The sequence below is a fragment of the Acipenser ruthenus genome, chromosome 9 (assembly GCF_902713425.1).
Source record: "Acipenser ruthenus chromosome 9, fAciRut3.2 maternal haplotype, whole genome shotgun sequence".
NCBI lineage: Eukaryota > Metazoa > Chordata > Actinopteri > Acipenseriformes > Acipenseridae > Acipenser > Acipenser ruthenus.
Window position 1 is genome coordinate 46,192,490 of NC_081197.1, and position 9,735 is coordinate 46,202,224.

Consider the following 9,735-nt stretch of genomic DNA (forward strand, 5'->3'; position numbering starts at 1 on the left):
TGAAAGAGCCTTCTAGGGAAGTTAATTTTGATCCAGGTTTGATACAGAATTAAGAACTTTGTACTGTATCCCTATAACTTGTTGGTTCCCCCTGCTGGCTATACATAGGCACTCGAGCAGGCAGATTTCACCACACCTCTTTGTGGTTAACCCTTAACCCGCCAGTGACGACAATACAAACAAAAATGGCGGCGCCCGTGGTTGCCCAGTGCAACCAGAAAATGGGGTAAGTTTTAATTACGATATAAAGCTTAACAGATACAGTCATAAACAGACGAGTTAATGAATATTTTTATCTACGCTGCAATTAGTTCAACTTTTTTGCCGATGAAGACTATTACAAGCTTTTGTTAACCGACCACAGAACTAGCAATGCAAGCACGGTGGACTGTTTTAGCAAACGCACAAATTGCACAATGTATGTAATTGCCTAGGACTGACTGGTGTTGATACCACAACTGCAGCAAAATATGAAATACAATTTTAGAGAATTTAAATAAAATGTAAAAAAAAAAAATCTTACTACTGTATTTACGACTGGTGTTGCAGAGAACTTCATCCGTTCGAATTCCTAAATAATTAGTTCTGATTAAGTTTTCAGGGTTTAGGCCTTTATTGATGACATACATTGTTTTCTTAAATTAAGCGTTACGATATTTGACATGCTTTTATGTGCTGTAGAGAATGTTTAGTGAACACAGTTATGCTTTTATATGACATGCATTATAGAAAATAACGATATGTTTTTGTGACACATTCTCAGCCATAAGCAATTTAGAGCTGCCCTGAAGAAAGAGAGAAGGAGAAAAAAGCGTCAAGCCTTTGCTAAACTAAGAGATGCAGGTAAGCAGTTCTGTAGTGGAATGTGAGCCTCTCTCCGATCACGTAGGTGGTAGTTCAACTCCGCATGTCAGTATTTTCAGGGTTTGCCCATGATGTTCCCTGTACTGGATGTTCATTTGCGTTCCCATGGTTAGGGGAGGAAGTCTGGGCGTTGTGTACTTCATTGTGCGTCATCAACCCTTTACCAGGGTTCAGTATCATCCATTGCTTGTGTGTGTGTGGGATGTGGCTTGGCTTGACATTGGGAATGGAGGTCGCATGTTGATAATCATTGGGAAGTTTAGTTGCAGCGATGAAGTGACGTTCAAATTGGATCGAAAAATTGAGGTATAAATTGGTAAACAACGGATAAAAAATCCTATACTGGTCAAGTATGTTCTATAAATAAGCAAGAAAGCAGAAAGTATCTTAAATGTCTTTTTTTCAGAATTACCTGAAGAAGAGGGAGAAGAGGACACTTTGCAAGATGATGAACTTGAGGAAGAGAGAAGGGCTGAAGAGGAAAGGTTTGTGTATTTTGCCGCTGCACAAGTATTTAACAGTGACATTTCTTTTGTGGTCAATTTAAAATGTCGCCAAGTAGAAACAGCTTGTGAAGTAACAACCAACTTTAAAATTGGTTGTTACTTCACAAGTGGGCCAAAACCTGACCAATTTGGCTTTGTATTTCTTGACCACATAATTCTTGTGTGGACTTAACCTTACATAATGTACAGCTGGATTTCCCCCGTAATCTCAAGAAATTTGGACTGTTATACAGATGTGTGCTTTATTCTTGACGTTTTTCACGGCAGCTTTTCTTGTTTCACTCTATTTAGGCAACGCTTGCACCTTGAATGGTTTGAAAAGGAAAAGATTGCGCAGGAGGAGTTCCGACTGAGAAGAGAAAAGGAGGAAGCAGCCAGATTGAAAAGAGAGGAAGAGGAGGTATACGATTTAATAACGGGAAGATTGCTTTCATCTTAAAACTTAAAAATTGCTTTTGACAAAACTATGACGAAGACTGGTATGTGTTCGTCAACATGATGTGGAAATTGAGTGTCATCTCTGACGGTATTGCAACATACATAGCAATAAATCATACATACCAGGCTTATCCAGTTCCTTCGAAATGGAATCCCATATATTATCTTTCAAATCTGTATCTTTATAACTGTGATTAACTTTGTCATAAAACTGGGTATTTTTCCATGGCAAGTATTATTGTTTTCCTCGGTCATTCTGGATACTGCTTCACCCTGCTGGAGCATGTGCATTGAAGCTGTTCTCTGATTGGTCAGTTCCTAGTTGTCGCACGACAAATCGCAAAAAATAGGATTCAAATAGGATGGTTGTCGCTTCCGCGTCGCCTGTCATGTGAAAGATACTTATCAAAAGTATAGGTTCTGTATATTTTGTCGCATCGCTGCACAATTTCACTTCTCGCATCGCATCTGGTATGTAGCGGCCTTAAGACAGGCATGCATTTGCTAAAGAAAATAAGTGTGTTATAAGAAATAAAAATATACGTCTAATTGTATGTTACTTTTTACATTTTAAAGACAGTCATTACTAAGGCAAAGCAGCTTTATTTATTTATTTATTTATTTTTAAATAGCAGCAAAAAGCTACCAGATAAATCTACCAGGAGCTTGCACTTCTGTCTAACTGTTTCCCAGTTTCTGCCATGGTCAAATTAAAATGAAATCCAGTGAAACAGTTGTGTCCTGAACTGTTTGTCCAGTGTGCTTGGTTCAGCGTGTGCTTTGACGTCTCTTTTTGCTTTTTGTCCTCCTAGCGGAGAATTAAAGAAGAATGGGAAGAGCAGCAAAGAAAAGAACAACATGAAAAAGAGAAGAAACAGCAGGAGAAGAGAGACAGAGAGGTGATTCCTGCCCTCGGAGGATAAATAATGCACAACATATCCTCTTGCATTAGCTAACGCATGGGTTGTTTAAATAAAATACGATACTGCCTGAGATGCAAGTTTCAGGTCTGTTTAATTATGTGTTAAATTTCAGTTATAGACAATTGTTCTCTTAGCTACTTATGGTTATTATGTCAAGCAGTATTGGTAAAAATAGTAATAACATGCAGCAATTTATAAGTTTGTAAATTTCTGTGTTGCATTAAATGGATGGACTGTTTATAGAATTTTCCTTTATTGTAATGCTCAAATTTGCCTCAGTGCAATTATTTCACTTACTGTGCAGCAGGCATTGGGGGCCCCTCCTAAGCCTCTTATTCACAGTTTTAGACTCTTATATGGGGTCAGGTGATGTCTGTCACACGTGGAAAGTGAATTTATAGTATTGTGAAAGGAAAGCTTGACTTGACCTCAGTCAAGGTAAAAATAAAATGTATCAATATTAACACAAACATACAGAACCTGTGAGGATCCAATTGCACTAATACACCTTTATATTCTTGGTTTAACTCTTTTTAAAGTCATTGTAAGTATTACCTTAATCTGCTGCAGGAAGACCTATGTGTTGTGATATGTGTTGTTTTTAACATTCCAATGCTATTCCTTAACTAAGATATACACAAAAAGGTACAGTGCTGCAGATCGTCTGGTTCTACAGGATGGGGACGTATCTTTTTCTTTTTTTGCATTCGTAGCAAAATGGGATTTCACAAATATTAACTTTATAGATAGTCTTAATATAATATGGTCATTGTAATTTAGTATTTTTGTTGTCAATTTCTAGCAATGTTTAAATTTAAAAATGAGTAAAAATGAAGTTTGCTTGGTATGCATTTTAGGTTGACTGTCTATGCACATTTTTGTTTTCTATGAAGAACATGTTATGATTCCAATAAATGTGCTCCTGCAACACTGCCGTTCATGGAAATTAGATTGGAAAAGTGAATGCTGATTATAAATTGTAATACACTCTTTTGTCTGTAGGATCTTGCTTACTGTGGACTAAAGTAGAAACATATTCAGTTTACCTGCATTTGAGAGAGAACTGAATTTGGTAAAAGGCTACAGTTTTTTCAGAGCCCTAGTTTGATGCTCAAACTGCTTTAAAAAAGTCATAAACATGACTGCTGTGTTCTTAACAAAGGCTGTCAGATATCTGCTAACTCACTGCAGGGTTTTCACCAGTCCTGTGTTTGCACCATTTGTAGGAAGCTGTGCAGAAAATGCTGGATCAAGCTGAGAGCCAGGTATGTACCCTGATACAGTAAGTCTTACTGCACACAAGTAGGAGCTGGTGTCACACCAGGCTTCAGGAGTTTGCTATTTCACATTGCTGTACGTACAGTTTACAAGCCCCTAATAATAACACTAATAATAATTTCAGTATTATAAGTCTGTACTGGTTATTGCTGAAGTATCTTTTAAGAGCTGGATATTGTGTGTTTTTGTCATAGAATTTAATTAAAAAGGCATACATGTATATGTAGGTTCAAAGCTGCATTATTACATATATATATATATATATATATATATATATATGCTTGGTGGCTGGCATATTTTTGACTATTATGAATAAAAAAAAAGTTAATGTGTTTACCTTGAATTTGTGCTTTGGGTAACAGCTGGAAAACGGTGGTACATGGCATAACCCAGAGGCTCCAGTGAATTACAGAACAGAGAAAGATAGGGCTAACTGTCCATTCTATCTGAAAACAGGCGCATGCAGATTTGGAGACAGGTATTTCCTTTGTGTTTTATCTCTTATTTAACAGCATATACCGTGTATTTTGTGCAGCTCACCCTAATCATTACATTTTGATCTCCTACATTTCCTTTTTTTTGTGTGGTTTGACTGTAAAAATCACATTTTGTGATGTAGCATGCCTGTGGTGTAGTCTGTAATTTCAAGGCACTTTCTTTGTTTTCTCTGCTATGTGGAGGCAGCGTCAAAGTGCAGTGACAAGTCATGCAGCATTGTGGGAGGGCTTTTCTGAGCAAGGGGGATACATTTAGAAATGCAAGAAACAAAGCCTGGCTTGATACTGTCTACCAAGTATCTCTTGTAATACATTATACTGGTAAAGATATTTCTTTAAAAATATCTTCTATAAATTTAATAGAGTAAACCAATGCTGGGCATTGTATTTAGGTGACCCTCATTGCATAAAAAAAGTTATGGTTGTGTTACTGGATGGGATGAATGCTTTTTTTTTTTTACACTACATTCAAGATCGAGTGTTAATTCTTTCCATTTAAAGTCATCCATAACTTAGCCGCTCAATTAAAATCTCACTTTGTTTTATACAGGTGCTCTCGCAAGCACGCTCATCCAGCCTCGAGCCCAACGCTCATGATCAGAGGCATGTTTGTGACCTTTGGGATTGAGCAGAGTAGGAGAGATGACTATGACACAGATGCCAGCCTGGAGTACAGTGAGGAGGAGGTTCACCAGCAGTTTCTGGACTTCTATGAAGATGTGCTTCCTGAGTTTAAAAGTGTGGGCAAGGTCCTTCAGTTCAAGGTAATTGCAGACAGATCTCCTCAGGCAGCTTTCCATTTGTCTTGCGTCTGAAATTGACCTATTTAAAAATCTGCCTCCCATTTAAAGGCATCCATATAACAATTTTGTATATATTTAGGGTTTCTTGATGGTACAGCAGGCCATCATTCTTTAGCAGAAATATAAAGACTAAAAGGTAATTGACTCAGTTCAGTGACTGAGCTGGGATCTTAACATTGTATTCCTTGCTCTCCCTTTTTGTTATAACTAGGCTATGCCAGAAATGTCCTAACCCGTCTCCTTTCATTTTTATTTTTCAGGTTAGCTGTAATTTTGAGCCTCACCTGAGAGGAAATGTGTATGTCCAATTTCAAACGTAAGTTGCTTTTTGAAATACGTAATTATTATTATTTTATTTTTTTTTATATAAAAAGAAACTGACATTTAGTAATGGCATCAGCAATTTCCACTGAACACTGGAATTTCATTAAGATAACTGTTCTGGTAAACCTAAAAATGGTTAATGAGTCACTTGATCATCAAAGTGTTAGTAGTGATAATTTAGACTAAGTGCAATCACTATAGCTGTCGAACCTTGAGATGCTGTATCATTAACGCATTTGAAGATGCATTTAATGACACCTATTTTGTGTTTTTAATTTTCAGGGACGATGAGTGCAGGGAAGCCTTTATGCTCTTTAATGGCCGCTACTATGCAGGAAGGCAGCTTCAGTGTGAGTTCTGTCCAGTAACGAGGTGGAAGACAGCAATATGTGGTAGGTAATCAGGCCGTCTGAAAACCACACAGACTCTTCCTTTACATCGTACCTATTTGTTTTAACCATCTGCCATGTAAACTCACACATGTCTTATAAATAGTGTTCCGCGTTTTCAGTTTTTACCTTTAAAAAAATTTTCTGGGAATTTTTCGGAGTTTATTTTACATAAATTAAAATAAGGATAAAATCGGTAAATAGTTTTAATTGAAGCATCGGTAAAAATCGGTGTGGGGGGGGGGGGTCTCTCTATCCACGTAAACAGTCTCTACAGAAGGTATGAACATGACATCAGCACAAAACAGTGTCAAAAATCACACTGCACATTTCCATCAATGCGTTCCATGTAAGTTTACCAACAAAAGCATCACCATTTTCAAATATTTACGATTTAAGATTGTCTGCGTTAGGCAGTGTTTTAGCTGATAAACAGTACTGTCGCACGAAGTCACCAACATACCTCTGCAATAAATAGTGGCTGTCCAGCAAAGCACAGTTCTCTGACAAACTCATTAACACAGTCATTCTGCGCTCTCTTAATTAAAGCACAATTTTCATATGGCTGAGAGCCACAAGACACATACTGTAAAACATGAAATGTTTGCAAACGACATTTTAAATACCAACATTGTTTAAATTTTTTTTTTATTCTTTCAATCATTGTAACAGAATCGTGCACTTATTCTGTGCAGTACAGTAGATCGCTTGATGGCAGCAAAATGCACAAGAACAGGGGAGAACATTGCAGAGCCTTATGCAGTTTCTGTGTAACTTGTATTTTATTGTACTGTACACTGGTGTTTTTCCATGGTTTCTGTTTATACTGTATGTATTATGCACTTTAAATAAAATACATTGTTATAGACAAGCTCTTCCCTTGAAGATCTGAATTCTCGGTTTTCAATAAAGAGCGTTTTATTTTTTTGTATGATTACCTGCTCATCACTAGACGCAAGATATAATATTCTAGCCATGCAAGATAACATTTAAACATGCATTCTCTAGCCTAGCGCCAACACTCTTTTATAAAGATTCATTCATCTGAATTTTGGCAGGAGCAATATTCCATGCCATACAAAACTCGCTTGAGTCGTTACATCAGCGTCTTTACTGAACGCTGAAAGGAGCATCTGCTGATTGGTAAGGTGTGCTTTTAAAGAGACTAGCTTGTTTTTCCTCATGTCTGATCCAGGAGGATATTCAGGTGAAACTTTGTTGTGATTTGTTTCATAATGATGATTGAAGTTGCTCACCTTGTAGTACAAGCTACAGTGTGTAAGCGATTTGTTGTAGGTGAGACACAGAGATTTACCACTGTTTTCGGTGAAAGCAAACTTCCTCCCATTCTGGCTTAAACCCTGATACTTTCGTATATTACTCATGGAGGGTTTGCTCAATGCCATTGTCTCCACAAAACAAATGAGCACTTAATTCAAAATTATGAAATTGGCTTTAAACTGCACATCCGGCTTTCACTCGACATGATCGAAATATGCATTCACCAGCGTGCGTTGTTGAAGGTGCAATAGATTTGCATATTGATATCATTTATTTCGTTATGGACAGGCAACTGGGCAAAAGTATTGGAGGTTAAGATGTTCATGAAATGGGGCCCTTTAGCTCAGTATGTCTGGTGTAAAGGTTATCAATTGTTCATAATTCTTCAGTAATGAACCTTGATTTTCTTTGGCAGGTCTTTTCGACAGGCAGAAGTGTCCTAGAGGCAAACACTGCAACTTCCTACACGTTTATAGAAACCCTGACAACCAGTTCTGGGAGGCAGACCGGGACTTTCACATGTCCCCTGACAGAAGCAGCCAGTATTCCGGGCGGTTCTCTGAATGCTACTCTGAGCGGAGGGGCAGATCATTTCAGCACAGTGATTACAAGTCCAGGAGGCAGCACAGCTGCAGCCCAGAGGGTTCTCGAAGGAGGAATGGGGAATCGGACAGGAGGGCTGGGAACAGGAGTCGGAGCAGGGAGAGGCTGAGATCTCAAAGGTCCAGAAGCCGTAGCAAGGAGAGAGTGAAGTCAAGAGCCGGATGGTCAAGGAGCAAAGAGCGGAGGAGATCCAATAGCAGGGAGAGGTTCTTCACCAGGAGAGAGAGAAGATCCAGGAACAGGAGCAGAACAAGATCCAAAAGTAGAGATAAGAGGAGGTTGTCCAAGTCACCCAGGGAGTCTAGAAAGAGGAACAGGTCAAGATCAAAGAGCCACAGTGGTAGTGGTGATGGAAGGTCTTGCAGCAAAGGCAGGTCTCCAAGCCAAACTGAGATAAGAAAGGCAAGGAGCAGGAGCTCAGAACGGATTGACTGCAAGAGCCCCCGGCACAAACACAGCAAGAAGAGCAAGAAGAAGAAACAGAAGAAAGAAAAAAAGAAGAACCGGTCACCAGACAAGAAGCAATCCCCCGATTCCTTAAAGAAACACTCAGAAGACGATAAAAACTCTCCTCCTAGTTCTGTTGAGAAAGACTGTCTGATGGAAGATGGAACACAGCAAGATGTCTCCTCGGTTGTCAAAAATAGTGGGACAGTCTTGGAATCTGATCCTGCACTTGAAATCCCAGAGAACCAACAGGAAGAAGATAATGTTCCTAAATGTGAAACCTGAGAGAAAACATATTTCCCTAGAGTAATTTGTTTATAGTAGTATTCCAGTCAAATGTGTAGTTATAAGCCCCTTGTGTGTGAAGAAACATTTCTCAAATAGTACTGTATATACTTTTGATGTGAGACATAATTAAATGTTGTTTTTTTTAAATTATTTATCTAGTTGTTTCATTTATAGACACATGACACTTTTACTCAAATATTTCCTGGTCTATTTACATTATTTCATCATAATTTAGCCACTTACCAGAATGTAGGTTGTGTATCAGATTGAGAAATGTATGTACTGTAGTTTTAATTGATTAAGGTTTGATTTCACAAATTCACATATTACTTTATGGATGGTAGTTCAAAATTAGTGCTAATCAGGGGTCTGTGAAACCAGTCAAGGGGATTTAAGTTATGGAAGAGCTGTCTTGTGTACACAGGAAAGCAATGGAGATTTATAATAAAGAAAAAACTGGACTGTTTGCTGTGCTTGAAGAATAGTTAAACTTCTGCCCAGTAGGAGGAACCTTTGTCTAGAACTCCCAACTTTATTAAGCAATTGTTGCAGTATCTATAGCCTTATTGCAAGAAACACATCTTAAATCTTGTGATGTCCATTTTATTAAAATATATTTTTTGAATTGCAGCCCATTCCTGTGCTACACAAAAAACAAGGGTGTACTTATCCTTATAGATAGAAAACTGCAGTTATCTATTGAAGGGTCTTGGGGTGATGACTCTGGTTGACTTGTATATTTATGAATATGACATGCATTTTTTATTAGGGGTTGCTGATACTATGTTGGGTTTGCACACAATAATCAGCCCCAATTTGGATAAGTCCTTTTCAGACTCTGCAACATTCCATTCATCCCAGGCCCTATGTAACTTTATAAATGATTTAAATATAGTAGATAAGTGGCACCTGAGAAACAACAACATAAGTGTTGAAAACTGTCACCCCTCCAATTGTTCTATCGGACCATTCCCCAGGGCTAATTTTACTTGGTGCAAGCTCTGCCTTTTCTGGATATAGTTCTGTACATTAATTTGCTCTCTCTTATAAGTAACTGATCACCAAAAAAAAAAAAAAAGTTGTTGGGTGTACAG

General features: G+C 38.0%; 1 protein-coding gene across 1 annotated transcript; it reads left to right on the forward strand.

Annotated features, from left to right (window-relative positions):
* Positions 1-126: 126 nt before the first annotated feature.
* On the forward strand, positions 127-8,791 carry LOC117405233 (U2 small nuclear ribonucleoprotein auxiliary factor 35 kDa subunit-related protein 2-like). Its single transcript, XM_034008136.3, has 11 exons — positions 127-226; positions 764-843; positions 1,271-1,349; positions 1,662-1,770; positions 2,621-2,707; positions 3,958-3,996; positions 4,372-4,487; positions 5,057-5,270; positions 5,570-5,625; positions 5,916-6,025; positions 7,719-8,791. Exons 1-11 carry the CDS (start codon positions 186-188, stop codon positions 8,636-8,638), a joined length of 1,851 nt encoding a protein of 616 aa, XP_033864027.3. The 5' UTR covers positions 127-185; the 3' UTR covers positions 8,639-8,791.
* Positions 8,792-9,735: the final 944 nt, after the last annotated feature.

Excerpts from the sequence above, each read along its gene's own strand:
- LOC117405233 (XM_034008136.3), top strand. The coding sequence starts at position 186 with ATGGCGGCGCCCGTGGTTGCCCAGTGCAACCAGAAAATGGG. Across the intron at positions 844-1,270 it reads TGCTAAACTAAGAGATGCAG|AATTACCTGAAGAAGAGGGA; the intron begins GTAAGCAGTTCT and ends TCTTTTTTTCAG. Across the intron at positions 2,708-3,957 it reads AGGAGAAGAGAGACAGAGAG|GAAGCTGTGCAGAAAATGCT; the intron begins GTGATTCCTGCC and ends CACCATTTGTAG.